General features: G+C 38.5%; 1 protein-coding gene across 1 annotated transcript in view; it reads left to right on the top strand.

Annotated features, from left to right (window-relative positions):
- Positions 1-1,064: 1,064 nt before the first annotated feature.
- LOC126470343 (ras-related protein Rab-9B) overlaps positions 1,065-15,790 on the top strand; it is a 56,540-nt gene continuing 41,814 nt past the window's right edge. The window contains exons 1-2 of the mRNA XM_050098133.1: positions 1,065-1,151; positions 1,325-1,623. Coding sequence (XP_049954090.1) covers positions 1,411-1,623 — 213 coding nt within the window. The 5' untranslated portion in view covers positions 1,065-1,151; positions 1,325-1,410. The remainder of the gene's footprint in view (positions 1,152-1,324; positions 1,624-15,790) is intronic.

Raw genomic sequence — 15,790 nt, 5'->3', positions numbered from 1 at the left:
AGTTAATGTGTTAATCGTACTTTATCTACACAGCATAGATAAAAATATCGAAACGCCACAAACACAACAAATTACCATGCCTATTACAGTGTATGAAAAGAGTTGGCATTCAAAACGGCAAATGGATAGATATAGCTCCTTAAGCTGTTTCAATGGAATCTTATACCATTCTACATGCAAAATAGTGGCAAGTTCTGGTAACGATGATGGGGATGGATTGCGATCACACTTTTCTTTCCAAAGTAGACCACAAAGTCTCAATAATATTGCGATCTGGTGACTGTGATGGCCAAGGAGATGTGACAAAACATCCTTATGCTCACAAAACCAGTCCGGGACGATGAGAGCCGTGTTTACAGGAGCCATGTTGTCTTGGAATGCAGCATCACAATAGGGTAACAGACATTGTACCATGGGATAGACCTCAAAATGGTCACATAATCTTCGGCAGTAATTCGACTTTGCACATCAGGCCTAACCGTGGGGCTCATGGAATACCACGATATGGTTGCCCTTCCCAAATCATCATCGAACTACCGTCATGTTTCACTCTTGGGACGTAAACTCAGCCAGAAGTTGGAAACAGTGTGAAAGAACACTCATCTGACGAAATGACTGTCTTCCATTGCTCGATAGCCCAGATTTTATAGCTTAGGCATCAATGTTTACCTGTTGCGGGATTTGCGTCACTGTTAAGTAGTTTTGGAGTTCCATATCAGACCGTGTTGCATTCTTTCTTATGTGCTGATAAAAATATTGTTAGACAATAATTTATGTTTGATTAGGAATGTTAGAGTTTGACGCCCTGTCGAGGTAATAGGAGAGGAAGCATTAGCTCAGTTCGAGAATGATGTCAGAGAAATCAGTCAGATCTTTTTAAAAGACAATCTTCTGATTACGTTTTGGGAAGTAACGAAGTAAGTAAAAATGCATCTACAGGTATTAGATATAGACCACGTTTCTCGTTAGCGCTGCAATTCGTAGTTCTATAGTCATCAAAAGGAAATATAACTGTAACATGAAAGACACAGCACATTAATATGCAGTCGGTCGCGACTTGCATTTGCTTGTGCATAACATCTTTGTGTCGCACTTTTGACAATAGTCTGATGTTGGTATCAGAAGTTGTTTAAGGAATGGTGGGGTGTGTGGTACGTTGGGAAAGATATTAAATATATGTAGCTGCAGTTTGTTTGTAGCATATTTACAATAATAATTAAAAACAGTGGACGACAGTCATCGGCAGATGCTGCGATTGACGCGGTCGATATTAACACAAATGAACTACCTGAATTGTTGCAACTTCATGCATTCTGTGTTTCAGATGCAGTATGTGTTTTGGGGCCATACATAGCCATCACCGACAATTTGACATCTGACAGAGTGATTGTGATATTATTTACATATCTAATGGCAGGGAATACATTCCAAGGACGACACACTCGCCAGCCAAGCAAAAACACGCTTCTGAAAGTAGTTATACTTGGTGATGGAGGAGTTGGAAAGTCGTGTCTTATGAATAGATTTGTTAGCAATCATTTTGATGAACATTCTTTCCATACAATTGGAGTAGAATTTCTTAATAAGGATATAGAAATAAATGGAGAAATGTACACATTACAGGTGAGCGCAGTGATCATAATTGTTGTTATTAAGTGAAAATGTGTGTGTTTGCGCGCTCTATTCCCATGTAAGATCTAATATTGCAGTGATGTCAGAAGTAAACGCTAAAATGGTGAGAACTGAGACATATTACAATTCAGTGAAAGTTACGGGTGTTACATTTTCAGCCTTATTACTGAAACATTGTGAGTTTAATTAAATGTTCTGACGGTGCTACCCCGTTATTGTAATATGCTCAAATTCTCATACGCATATGAACAAATATTTTATTCAATATAATACAAATATGGTGTTCATTTATTTGTATTTCTCTGTTGCTACCGTAAATAGTAATTTGGTACATAGTCTGCACATACTCTATAGGACAAGTATTGCTTGATTGCGTATTGATAACATAATAATGTAAACAAATAACGGGATAGAAAGCAATAAGTGTGGTTTAGAATGTCATATCATTTGCAATAGGTGTGTTTCGGAATGTCAGATCATTTGCACCAGTTATCACTTCCTCCATTTGAGGCTCAAAAAACTTAAAACAGGGTAAAAGCTGTGATCAACCAGGTGCTGTTTCAGTTTTGCTTTAATCATAGGTAAATTTGGTATCTGCTTCAAACAGGGTGATGTTGGTTATACATCAGAATATGGTATACTCTTCCTTTACAAATATTTGTAATTGTCCTATTATCAATTTATTGTAATTTTTTTTGGCTACCAATTCTGTGTGTTCACCAGCTATGGCTGGAGATCAATATTACAGTAATATTACCACAGTAAAATGAATGCAATGTTGCTCTGTAAACTGTGATACTAAAATTGATGGTCTTTACGTTTTAAAGTGAAGAACTAGATTACACTGCCCTTACAATAAAAACACAATCATAAACTAAACTCTAGAACATATTGTAATTAAATGGCAGAGTTGTCATTACCCTTGGTTGCAGTTGAGGTAGACACTTCTATCACCAGCGAAGAATTTTTCAATACTGTACAAAGGTTCGTTAATTAACACAGAATTATAGTTCTAAATTACTGTATTGTTCATTGAATATCCTTAGGTAGTGCAGTAAATAATTTTAGGGCACTGTTGGAAAACTGTCTTGTGTCGTTCTTAATGAGCATCTTGGCCTACCTATAGTGTCATTATTGAGTTTGTTGTGTTGATGAATCTCATTTCTGTTCCTGTATATCTAATGAATTATTTATCTTAGTGTGGATCAGGTAGTTGATGAACATATTTTGGCTGAAATCACTCAGAACTAATCTGAAAAAAATAGTGTACAGTGGTGAGTTTTGTTGCTTGTGGTACAGTGATCCTCATTGCTTCCTTTTGCAACAAAAATACGTTCTTGCAGTCTACAAAGTAGCCTCACAGCAGCAGTCCATAGCTGATATGGCTGTGGAATATTATAGTACACTGTTAGTAGATACTGTTTGATCTTGTACTTTTTAGTTTCCTCAAGAGATACATGACCTGTGAAAGTTTGGACCATACTTGTTTAGTGTGCTGTTGCCAGTTTAACTTTGTATAAATGGAAAATTCCGTATCTTTAACAGCTGCTTTATCACCGAGTGCTCCATTATCACTGAGGCTGCATGCTGTCCTCTGTATTTTGTCTTCATTAGTTTTCATCTGTTTGGAATAAACCAGGGCTTCTGCTTGTTGAACAGCCTGAACAACACACTCCCCTTTTGAGAACACTGTTGTGTCATCTGCAAATTGCAAAGTGTGCCCATTACAGCTTATGTTGTTAATGAAAACCAAGATCAACAGAGGTCTTATTACGTACCTGTATGGCACGTATGTTGTGTTAGTTTTTTCCACTTCAGGATGGTTTGTGCATTGATACAATCTATTATTCAGGTAGGATTGAAGAGTTTGCAAAACAGTGCCCCCAGTACCGTATGATTTTGACTTGCTGAGCATGGCCTTACATCGAACTGTTTAGTAAGAGAACAAAGCACCAGTACTGTATACTTATCATCTTCAAAACCCTGATTTATATTTGTTAATTAAGTCAAGTGCTCTTGTTGTCATTCACTTGCCCTTTCGAAGGTTGTGCTCTACATCATAAAAAAAGGTGACATGTAGTGTATGCTTCTGCTTAGTATCATATGAGTGAAAATCACAGTTATGCTTGAAGATTTTTTTTTTAAGGATCTTCCTTTCTTGAAGATCAGTTCTTCATGAGAGTATAAATAATGCAGGGACAGTGTATTAATCCTTTTAAATATTGGTCTACAGGAGTCTCTCTGTTTTGCTTTTTTTTTTTATAATTCTGACAATGTTTTTATGTAGTCTAAATCTTTTTGCTGCTAACTATGGAGTTCTCTCAAAAGATATTTCCGTACATCAATAGTGATTGGATAATGTGATGGTACAGTGTTGCCTCTGTTGCACGGCTTTATTTTGCTTGAGACCTCTTACAGCATTTGTGTGGGTGTTTATTAAATAACATCTTCTATACACTGCTGAAACTGTTTTTCCATCAATGCCAAAAAGTGGTTTTGCAGGGTGTAGTTTCTGCGGAATGTGAAAATTTACTGTCACTGTTTTTCAGACTCTATTACAATTCCATTTGTTTCCGGTGGGCTGTCATCACATATACCGTAAAGTATGAAATCTAAACTAGAGTGTAGTATTTGACCTCACCCCAAAATCTTAGTTGTGGTGACCTGCAGTGTGAAACCTTTACATACTGCTTTGCACTTCTTTTCATTATTTTCAAGATATCAGTTTACTATGATTGTAGCATATGTGCACTACAAGTTGTAGCAATTATGTTGGAATTGATTGTGTTAATGGCATTTTGGGTAAGTCAGTCAATAATAATGTACAAAGATTGCACAGTAGGAAGCATGTGTGCTCGTCTTAGTTAGATTTTCAGTCATGCTCCAAACTACTCCCACCATATATTAATTCACAGGGCAAGTTTATAGTTTGTTTTCTTCCTCCTCTTTTATTGAGCCTAGTGCATGTTGCCTAATTTTGTCAGTGAGACCCGCACTATTAGCAAAAAGCAGCCTATCTCTCTATTACTTTGCACTAGCTGTTTCCTGAGAGTTTTTTAGGCAATGTTTTAAATCTGATAACCTGGTGGGTTTGTGCTTTTCTAGATTATTGTAACCCAGTTTTCTATGAATGGCTAGTTGGTTTAGTTGCATGAAGGTAGAGCTGCGATATTGGATATGCTAATGTTGTTACCACCAGTGTGTTTGTTTTTTCTAGTATACATGACAAATACAAGTAATGAGGAATTTTTGTGGCTACAGAATGATGAAATAAAGGGTGACTGTGTTACTCATGTAGTGATTTTATGAAGGTCTAGATTGTTTTTAAAGTAGTCAGTTCCATGTCATACAAATTTCATCCTATATGTCTACCAGTCCTCAAATGTAATGGAACTGATTGTGTTCAGAAGTCATAAAAGTGCAGATTATCATGTGAAATATGTCTTGGTGGATCTAGAGCTATTCAGTTATCTCCTCTTGCAATTGTGGCAGATGAGTTAGTAATTCTCATTCACTGTAACAGCCAGAACTTATTGATCTCTCGTAGATTCCAAGCATTGTCTTTTTGAACCCTCTAAACCACTATGTTATTGTCAAGGTCGGGAGTACATCCTGAATATGTTGGAGAGTGGCTATGACTGAGGCATCTTCCACTAAACATTTCGTTACCTTATTGTCCAAGGTATACATATGAGCTTCTATGGAACTTTGGACAGTAGGAGAAAGGTGGTTGCAGATTGTTGGGCTGTAGGGTTTCTCCAATGACTGAATTAGTATGAGCATTGTCCATAAAGGATAAAATTGTGAACTGAAAACCAATCTGGAATGACCTTTGAATCTGCCAGGAAGTTTTACGGGTTGATCCTATGAAGGTACTAGTCCTTCTTTCATAATGAGGTTGATATTTGTAGACTGTTACAGGATTTCCACTGTCCTCTGAAACATTGTCTCTTTCTGCAGAAAGTTGTTGGCTGTGGGATTAGATAATCTAACCAAGATGTAAAAATTTCTGTTGCCTCCTGCTCCAACCTGAACTAATGCTTGGTGTCTGTTGACCCCTGTGTCAATGAGATATTGATTTACTACCGATGTTCCTCCCCTTTTCCAAATAACTGACATGACTAATTACTTTGTTGAAATATGAAAACAAATTTTTACTTTGATTTAAGAATACATATATGGGAACACACAAGCAAGGAAGCCAGTTTTTGAGAAGATACAGTAATATTTACTGATTTCTGTATGCTTTTTTTAATATGGGAGTAGAGAGGCTTGTTAGTCTGGTGAGTCACTGTGAAGCTGTAGACTGGAAGTTTCAAGGTTGCCTGCCTCTCTCTCTCTCTCTCTCTCTCTCTCTCTCTCTCTCTCTCTCTCTCTCTCTCTCTCTGTGTGTGTGTGTGTGTGTGTGTGTGTGTGTGTGTGTGTGCGTGTGTGTGTGTGTGCGTGTGCGTGTGTTTTTTTTTATGCATGGCATTTCTCTGGCCATTTGAAAAATATATCATGATATAGCTTCCATGATGAACTGTGTGGACCAAGGAATAACTGGTTGCATGAGCTGGTTCACAAGTTTGAGAAATCAAGGCTATGTTGTTGTTGTTGTGGTCTTCAGTCCTGAGACTGGTTTGATGCAGCTCTCCATGCTACTCTATCCTGTGCAAGCTTTTTCATCTCCCAGTACCTACTGCAACCTACATCCTTCTGAATCTGCTTAGTGTATTCATCTCTTGGTCTCCCTCTACGATTTTTACCCTCCACGCTGCCCTCCAATACTAAATTGGTGATCCCTTGATGCCTCAGAACATGTCCTACCAACCGATCCCTTCTTCTGGTCAAGTTGTGCCACAAACTTCTCTTCTCCCCAATCCTATTCAATACTTCCTCATTAGTTATGTGATCTACCCATCTAATCTTCAGCATTCTTCTGTAGCACCACATTTCGAAAGCTTCTATTCTCTTCTTGTCCAAACTATTTATCGTCCATGTTTCACTTCCATACATGGCTACACTCCATACGAATACTTTCAGAAATGACTTCCTGACACTTAAATCAATACTGGATGTTAACAAATTTCTCTTCTTCAGAAACGCTTTCCTTGCCATTGCCAGCCTACATTTTATATCCTCTCTACTTCGACCATCATCAGTTATTTTGCTCCCCAAATAGCAAAACTCCTTTACTACTTTAAGTGCCTCATTTCCTAATCTAATTCCCTCAGCATCACCCGACTTAATTAGACTACATTCCATTATCCTTGTTTTGCTTTTGTTGATGTTCATCTTATATCCTCCTTTCAAGACACTGTCCATTCCATTCAACTGCTCTTCCAAGTCCTTTGCTGTCTCTGACAGAATTACAATGTCATCGGCGAACCTCAAAGTTTTTATTTCTTCTCCATGAATTTTAATACCTACTCCGAATTTTTCTTTTGTTTCCTTTACTGCTTCCTCAATATACAGATTGAACAACATCGGGGAGAGGCTACAACCCTGTCTTACTCCCTTCCCAACCACTGCTTCCCTTTCATGTCCCTCGACTCTTATAACTGCCATCTGGTTTCTGTACAAATTGTAAATAGCCTTTCGCTCCCTGTAATTTACCCCTGCCACCTTTAGAATTTGAAAGAGAGTATTCCAGTCAACATTGTCAAAAGCTTTCTCTAAGTCTACAAATGCTAGAAACGTAGGTTTGCCTTTCCTTAATCTTTCTTCTAAGATAAGTCGTAAGGTCAGTATTGCCTCACGTGTTCCAGTGTTTCTACGGAATCCAAACTGATCTTCCCCGAGGTTGGCTTCTACTAGTTTTTCCATTCGTCTGTAAAGAATTCGTGTTAGTATTTTGCAGCTGTGACTTATTAAGCTGATAGTTCGGTAATTCTCACATCTGTCAACACCTGCTTTCTTTGGGATTGGAATTATTATATTCTTCTTGAAGTCTGAGGGTATTTCGCCTGTTTCATACATCTTGCTCACCAGATGGTACAGTTTTGTCAGGACTGGCTCTCCCACGGCCGTCAGTAGTTCCAATGGAATATTGTCTACTCCGGGGGCCTTCTTTCGACTCAGGTCTTTCAGTGCTCTGTCAAACTCTTCGCGCAGTATCGTATCTCCCATTTCATCTTCATCTACATCCTCTTCCATTTCCATAATATTGTCCTCAAGTACATCGCCCTTGTATAGACCCTCTATATACTCCTTCCACCTTTCTGCTTTCCCTTCTTTGCTTAGAACTGGGTTTCCATCTGAGCTCTTGATATTCATACAAGTCATTCTCTTATCTCCAAAGGTCTCTTTAATTTTCCTGTAGGCGGTATCTATCTTACCCCTAGTGAGATAGGCCTCTACATCCTTACACATGTCCTCTAGCCATCCCTGCTTAGCCATTTTGCACTTCCTGTCGATCTCATTTTTGAGACGTTTGTATTCCTTTTTGCCTGTTTCACTTACTGCATTTTTATATTTTCTCCTTTCATCAATTAAATTCAATATTTCTTCTGTTACCCAAGGATTTCTACTAGCCCTCGTCTTTTTACCTACTTGATCCTCTGCTGCCTTCACTTCTTCATCCCTCAAAGCTACCCATTCTTCTTCTACTGTATTTATTTCCCCCATTCCTGTCAATTGCTCCCTTATGCTCTCCCTGAATCTCTGTACAACCTCTGGTTCTTTTAATTTATCCAGGTCCCATCTCCTTAAATTCCCACCTTTTTGCAGTTTCTTCAGTTTTAATCTACAGATCATAACCAATAGATTGTGGTCAGAGTCCACATCTGCCCCTGGAAATGTCTTACAATTTAAAACCTGATTCCTAAATCTCTGTCTTACCATTATATAATCTATCTGATACCTTTTAGTATCTCCAGGGTTCTTCCATGTATACAACCTTCTTTCATGATTCTTAAACCAAGTGTTAGTTATGATTATGTTGTGCTCTGTGCAAAATTCGACCAGGCGGCTTCCTCTTTCATTTCTGTCCCCCAATCCATATTCACCTACTATGTTTCCTTCTCTCCCTTTTCCTACACTCGAATTCCAGTCACCCATGACTATTAAATTTTCGTCTCCCTTCACAATCTGAATAATTTCTTTTATTTCATCATACATTTCTTCAATTTCTTCGTCATCTGCAGAGCTAGTTGGCATATAAACTTGTACTACTGTAGTAGGCGTGGGCTTCGTATCTATCTTGGCCACAATAATGCGTTCACTATGCTGTTTGTAGTAGCTTACCCGCATTCCTATTTTCCTATTCATTATTAAACCTACTCCTGCATTACCCCTATTTGATTTTGTGTTTATAACCCTGTAGTCACCTGACCAGAAGTCTTGTTCCTCCTGCCACCGAACTTCACTAATTCCCACTATATCTAACTTTAACCTATCCATTTCCCTTTTTAAATTTTCTAACCTACCTGCCCGATTAAGGGATCTGACATTCCACGCTCCGATCCGTAGAACGCCAGTTTTCTTTCTCCTGATAACGACATCCTCTTGAGTAGTCCCCGCCCGGAGATCCGAATGGGGGACTATTTTACCTCCGGAATATTTTACCCAAGAGGACGCCATCATCATGTAATCATACAGTAAAGCTGCATGCCCTCGGGAAAAATTACGGCTGTAGTTTCCCCTTGCTTTCAGCCGCTCGCAGTACCAGCACAGCAAGGCCGTTTTGGTTATTGTTACAAGGCCAGATCACTCAATCATCCAGACTGTTGCCCTTGCAACTACTGAAAAGGCTGCTGCCCCTCTTCAGGAACCACACGTTTGTCTGGCCTCTCAACAGATACCCCTCCGTTGTGGTTGCACCTACGGTACGGCTATCTGTATCGCTGAGGCACGCAAGCCTCCCCACCAACGGCAAGGTCCATGGTTCATGGGGGGGGATCAAGGCTATACATGACCCAAAAACAGCCATGCCTAGTAAAGCAGGATGCTATTGAAACAATCGTGTAATGAGTGACAACTTCATTATTTACACAGTAGAACATGAACTATTTGAAAAGATTATATCAGAATTATTTAAATAAACTTTCTAATGACACTGCTACCAGTACATTTACTACTTAAAATTGTTGGATTGAGATATGTGGGAATTAGTTAATTTTGGGGCTCATGAAAATAATCTTTGGTCATGAGTTCATATTTCTAAAAGCAATAATCTGACAATTGATTTCAGTGTAACAAATTGTAACAATGTGTGAAGTAAGTCTTGGAGCTAATTTTTGCATTTCAGTGCTTGCTTCAGTGAGGCACATGGACTGGTGAGCAGACTTTTTAGTTCACTGGAGACTCATTACATTGCAATTGCTTCATACAATATCAATCTTGCATTAGCAGGAGTTTGAGGAATAAAGTGCTCCTGTGGAGTACATCGTTGTATGTTGTCAGTGGTAATTTGCTGCAACTATAATACTGATCTGCTGGGAAGAATGTTAGCAGTTACCACTGAAAAGTGTATGCCTTGGTTTTGGAGTCTTTAGAGTGGAAAATATATATATATATATATATATATATATATATATATATATATATATATATATATATATATATAAACTTAGTTCATACTTATTCAGATATTTGTTAAATCATAATAAAAAAAATTAGTTACCCGGCATCGGATGAACTGACAAGATTAATTTTGTGGGTATCATGTCACTTATATTTTTAACTGAAGTAACTTCATATTTGTAGAGCACATTTCTTGTAGTTAAGATTTAATAAAGTTTACAAACCAGCCCTGTATAATGAGCAGACCTCAGTTTATTGATAGAATACTAGGGAAATGCAATCAGTCTACAAAGGAGATAGCTTGGAAATCACTTGTGCAACCCATCCTAGAATATTGTTCAAACATTAGGAACTCGTACCAGATAGGACTAGCACAAGATACTGACCATATACAAAGAAGTGCAGCATGAGTGGTCACAGGTTCATTTCACCTGCAGGAGAGTGTCACTGAGATTTTGAAAGAATTGAAATGGCAGATTCATGAAGGTAGACAAAAACTGTCTCAAGAAAATCTGCTAATAAATTAAGATATGATGAGTTTAGTAATATACTGCAACCCATTTTGTATTGCTGCCGTAGGTATCTTAAGGACAAGATTAAACTGATTACAGCATTCACAGAGGCATTTAAGCAGTCATTTTTTCCCCTGTTCCGTATGTTGATGGAATGGCAAAAGCCCTAATAAATAGTACAGTGGCACATACCCTCTGCCATGTACTTCACAGCGGTTCGTAGAGTATAGATGTAGATGTAGAATGAGCAAAATGGCGGTGTGTAACGTGTAGAGAGTGGTGGGGCCAAGTTAGATGTATAGATTTTATTGCCTTTTTTTCCCCCTAACAGGTAACACTATTCCAAAGGAAACTACACTCACACAATAGGTAGTGAGAGATAATTGATATAAATATAAGTGGTGAATCACCAGACATTGAACAAAGTTTTCTCAGATTTGAGCAGTGTTTCACAGTTCATGGATGTATTTCAGTCTCATTTCATAAAACAAATGTCTTTCATTTGCATACTTCTATGTAACTGATTACTCCAAAGAATTCTGTTCAGTTGTCTAATGGTAGAGTGATATTTTACTCCTTAAACTGAAGCCACACTGCAGCTTGGACTACAATGTTACAAGAACCTAATTATTCAGTACATAGCAGACAATCTGATGGTACAGTTGTATTTGAATTTGACATTGACATAGTGTGTTGGAGACATGCACTTACCTCCAGTGTAATTTACAGCTGGCTGCACTATGCCAGGAATGCAATCGTGGCAATGTGTATTCAGCCGGCACAATGTAAAATTGTTTATGTCCTACAAGAACAATCCTTACCACATCTGTATTAATTTCTGGTAACTGATAAAAGCAAGTGCTTCATCAATCGACTTTGTATGGGCCTAAAAACAGTGTCGCATAAGCAAAAACTTTCCACTATGTTTAAAATATAAAATATTTGTTCAAATTACTGCGCATTTTAATCAATTGCTGTCATGCCTGACTCTGACATTACTAATGAATACACATTCTCTCTCTCTCTCTCTCTCTCTCTGTCTGTCTGTCTGTCTGTCTGTGTGTGTGTGTGTGTGTGTGTGTGTGTATTTATTTACTGATTTATTAGTACTAGATTTCAATTTACTGATCTTCTATATTATTATCCATCGCTGTCTGTCCCCCCCTACCTCCCAGTGGTGGATTTGGTCTTGGACTATAATTTATTGATTATAAATTGCAGGTTAAAACTGAAGAAATTGCTGAAAAGTAGTTGTTTAAGGAGATGGGGAAAGGAACACAGTAGGAGACGAATGGGTAACTTTGAGAGATAAAATGCCAAAGGCGGCAGAAGGTAAAAAAGATAGTCATAGTAGAAATCTTCTATAACAAGGGAGATATCGAATTTAATTGATGGAAGGAGAAAATGTAACAATGTGCAGCACATAAAGAATAAGAGAATACGTATCTAGAAAAAACAGGTTGACTGGCAGTGGAAAATGGCAAAGCATGGATGGCTAGACAAGAAATACCGGGCTGTAGAAGTGCACATAAATAGGGGAAGATAGATGCTGCCTATAGGAAAATTAAAGAATCCTTTGAAGACAAGAGTAGTATCTATATGAATATTAATACCTCGGATGACAAGCCCTTACTATGAAAAGAGTCAAAAGCTGAAAGGTGGGAGGAGTATGTGGGTGGTATATATATAAGGAATACAAATTTGAGGACAGTACTATAGAATGGGAGGATTAAGTAGAGGAAGATGGGCCATATGATACTGCAAGAAGAATTTGACAGAGCACTTAAATCCCAAGTTGAAATATGGCTTGTTCAGTAGATGACATTGTTTCACAATTAGTGACGTTGTTGGGAAGCCAATGGTGACAAAAATATTTCACCTGGTACGTAAAATATGAGACAGGTGAAATACTGGATCTGAAGAAGAATGTAATAATTATTTACATAAGAATCGGGGGGGGGGGGGGGGGGGGGGGAGGAGACTGGTAGAACTATCTCGAGTAACATCAGTTTTTCTTCCAGTGAAATGTAGGAACATGTGAAGCAATATTCAGCCTATTATTCATCTTAGAATATAGGTTGAGGAAAGTTCGCCACTTTACCTCAGAGAATGTGTCCCGCAGTCAGAGACAAAACATCATGGAAGAGTTTTATACATTGGTCGTGGCCTATCAGACCTGAAGTTTGAAGTGAAGACAATATTGGCTGTGAAAGCCTACCTTATATGATCTACATTCATGATATTTGAAGATTTAAAGAGCTTTCGACAGTTCTCACTGCAATACATCCTGTGAAATTTTGAAAGGACCAGGGATGAAATAGAGATAGCTAAAAGTTATATACTACTTGTGAACAAAACAGACTGATGTTACTAAAAGCGAAGGACATGGAAGGGTAGTAGTAGTTGGGAAGGGAGGGAGACAGGATTATAGCCTGTCCCCGATGTTATTCAGTCTATACATTGAGCAAGCAGTAAAGGTAATGAAGAAGAAATTTGGAATGGAAACCAAAGTTCAGGGAGAAGAAATAAAACTTTGAGATTTGCTGATGACATTATAATTCTGTTAGAGACTGCAGAGGATTTGGAAGAGCAGTTGAACAGAATGGATAGTATTTTGAAAAGATATGACGATATGAAAATCAGCACAAGCGAAATAAGGGCAGTCAAATTAAATGATGCCATGGACATTAGATTAGCAAATGAGAGGGTAAAGTAGTTAGATGAGTTTTGCTGTTTGAGCAGCAAAATAACATGATGTTTGAAATAGGGAGGATGTAAAATGCAAGAAAGACAACCATAAATCAGACCTATACTCCAAGGGAAATTTGAGAGAATAAGATTGAATTTGGGATTGGCACACGTCACTTCTTTAGACTTATAGCAACATAAGATAGTGTAGATACAGATCAATTATATAATGCCCTGGCTGAATTTGGAGTCCCTAGAAAATTAGTAGGGGTTGTGGGAATGACAATGTGAGAGACAGGAACTAGCGTAAGAACAGGAAGAATGCTTTCCGATACAGTACATATTGAAAGTGGAACAAGAGAGGGAGATGCACTCCTGCTTCTTTTCCGTGCTTCCCCGGAGAAATTAGAGTGAGGTTTTTTGAACAGGGGGATGATCTTCCATGAATCATTGCAGATATTCACTCGTGCAGATGACATAAATATAGTGGAGAGAACCCAAAAGGCAGTGGATGAGACATTTAGTGCCCTTGAACAGGTTAGCGGGAATATGGGCTTAAACATCAGCCAGCAGGAAACAGAATACATAATTGCCAAAAAGACATGCAAGGAGAACATGCTGGCTCAATAATGGTGGGAAACTATACCTCTGAGAGAGATGAGCAGTTCAAGTATCTGGGTTCAACAATTATATATTCTAATGACATTTCCTATGAGATCAGAGATTACTAGTGGCCAGTAGAGCCTCAGTTGCTCTAAAGAGACTTATCAAGGCTTCTGACCTGTACCAAGTTACTCATCTACAAAACACTTTTAAGATCAATCTTTACACTTGTCTCCCAAACTTGGCCTTGACAGCAAAAGACATTGAAATGCAGAACACGTTCGATGAATAATTGACCCAGTTTGTGAAAGAGGAATTTGGAGGAAAAGGTACAATCATGAGTTGTACATCATTTATAGAGAGTCACCTATCAGAAGAATATTGAAATCTTACAGGTTGAGGTGGGTTGGGCATGTAACACTTATCAGTGATGCAAAGGTACCCAAAAAAGGTATTACAAAGAAATCCAGTAGGACAGAGAGGGCCTGGTCAGCTGAGAATTAGACATTGAAGTGGAGTCATTGAGGATTTCCAGAAAATTAATTATAGAAATTGGAGAGCTGTAGCAATGGATTGAGATAAATGGTGGAAAATTGTTGAAGAGGGCAAGGCTCACAATGAGCTGTAGAGCCACAAGAGAGGTAGTAGTGCTGATGACATTGTAATTCTGTTAGAAATGGCAAGAGACTTAGAAGAGCAGCTGAATGAAATGAATAGTGCCTCGAAAGGAGGATGAAAGATGAACAATAGCAAAAGCAGACAAAGGTAATTGAATGTAGACAAATTCAAATCAGGCAATGCTGAGGACATGAGATTAGGATATGCAGACAGCGAAAGCAGTAGATGAGTTTTGCTATATGGCCAGCAAAATAACTGACAATATTTGAAGTAGTGATGACGTAAAATGCAGGCTGGCAATAGCGTTTCTAAAAAAGATAAATTTTGTTGATTTGGAATTTGAACCTTAATGATAGGAAGTCTTTCTTGAAAGTACTTGCCAGGGGTGTAGTCTTCTGCAGAAGGTAATTTGGATGACAAACAGTTCAGATGAGAAGCAAATAGAAGCTTTTGACATCTGGTGCCACAGAAAACTGCTGAATATTATGTGGGTACATTGAATAACTAATGAAAATGTACTGAATTGAAGTGGAAGGAAAAAAATTATGGCACAACTCGACTAGAAAAACGGATTGGTTGGTACGACACATGCTAGGGCATGAAAGAAGTGTCAGTTTGGTGATGGACGGAAGTGTGGGGCTAAAAAAAAGTAGAAGAGAGAGAGAGACAAGGCTTTAGTAAAATTAGGAAATGCAAAGAGGTGTTGGTTGCAGTAGTTATGCAGGAACGGGACTTTCACGGAATGTACTAGTGGTTATGCAGGAATAGGGTGTGCACAGAACATATAAATGTGGAGAGTATCAGACCAGTTTCTCACTGAAGATTATAATCACCCTGTAATACGCATCCTCTCATGAACCATGGACCTTGCCGTTGGTGGGGAGGCTTGTGTGCCTCAGCGATACAGATAGCCGTACCTTAGATGCCACCACAACGGAGCGGTATCTGTTGAGAGGCCAGACAAACGTGTGGTTCCTGAAGAGGGGCAGCAGCTTTTTCGTACTTTACAGGGGCAACAGTCTGCATGATTGGCTGATCTGACCTTGTAACGTCAACCAAAACAGCCTTGCTGTGCTGGTACAGTAAATGGCTGAAAGCAAGGGAAATTACAGCCGTAATTTTTCTTGAGGACGTGCAACTCTACTGTATGGTTAAATTATGATGGTGTCCTCTTGGGTAAAATATTCTGGAGGTAAAATAGTCTCCCATTCGGATCTCTGGCCGGGGACTGC

This window comes from Schistocerca serialis, chromosome 3, assembly GCF_023864345.2.
Source record: "Schistocerca serialis cubense isolate TAMUIC-IGC-003099 chromosome 3, iqSchSeri2.2, whole genome shotgun sequence".
NCBI classification, from domain to species: domain Eukaryota; kingdom Metazoa; phylum Arthropoda; class Insecta; order Orthoptera; family Acrididae; genus Schistocerca; species Schistocerca serialis.
This window is presented reverse-complemented; position numbering and strand designations above follow the sequence as displayed.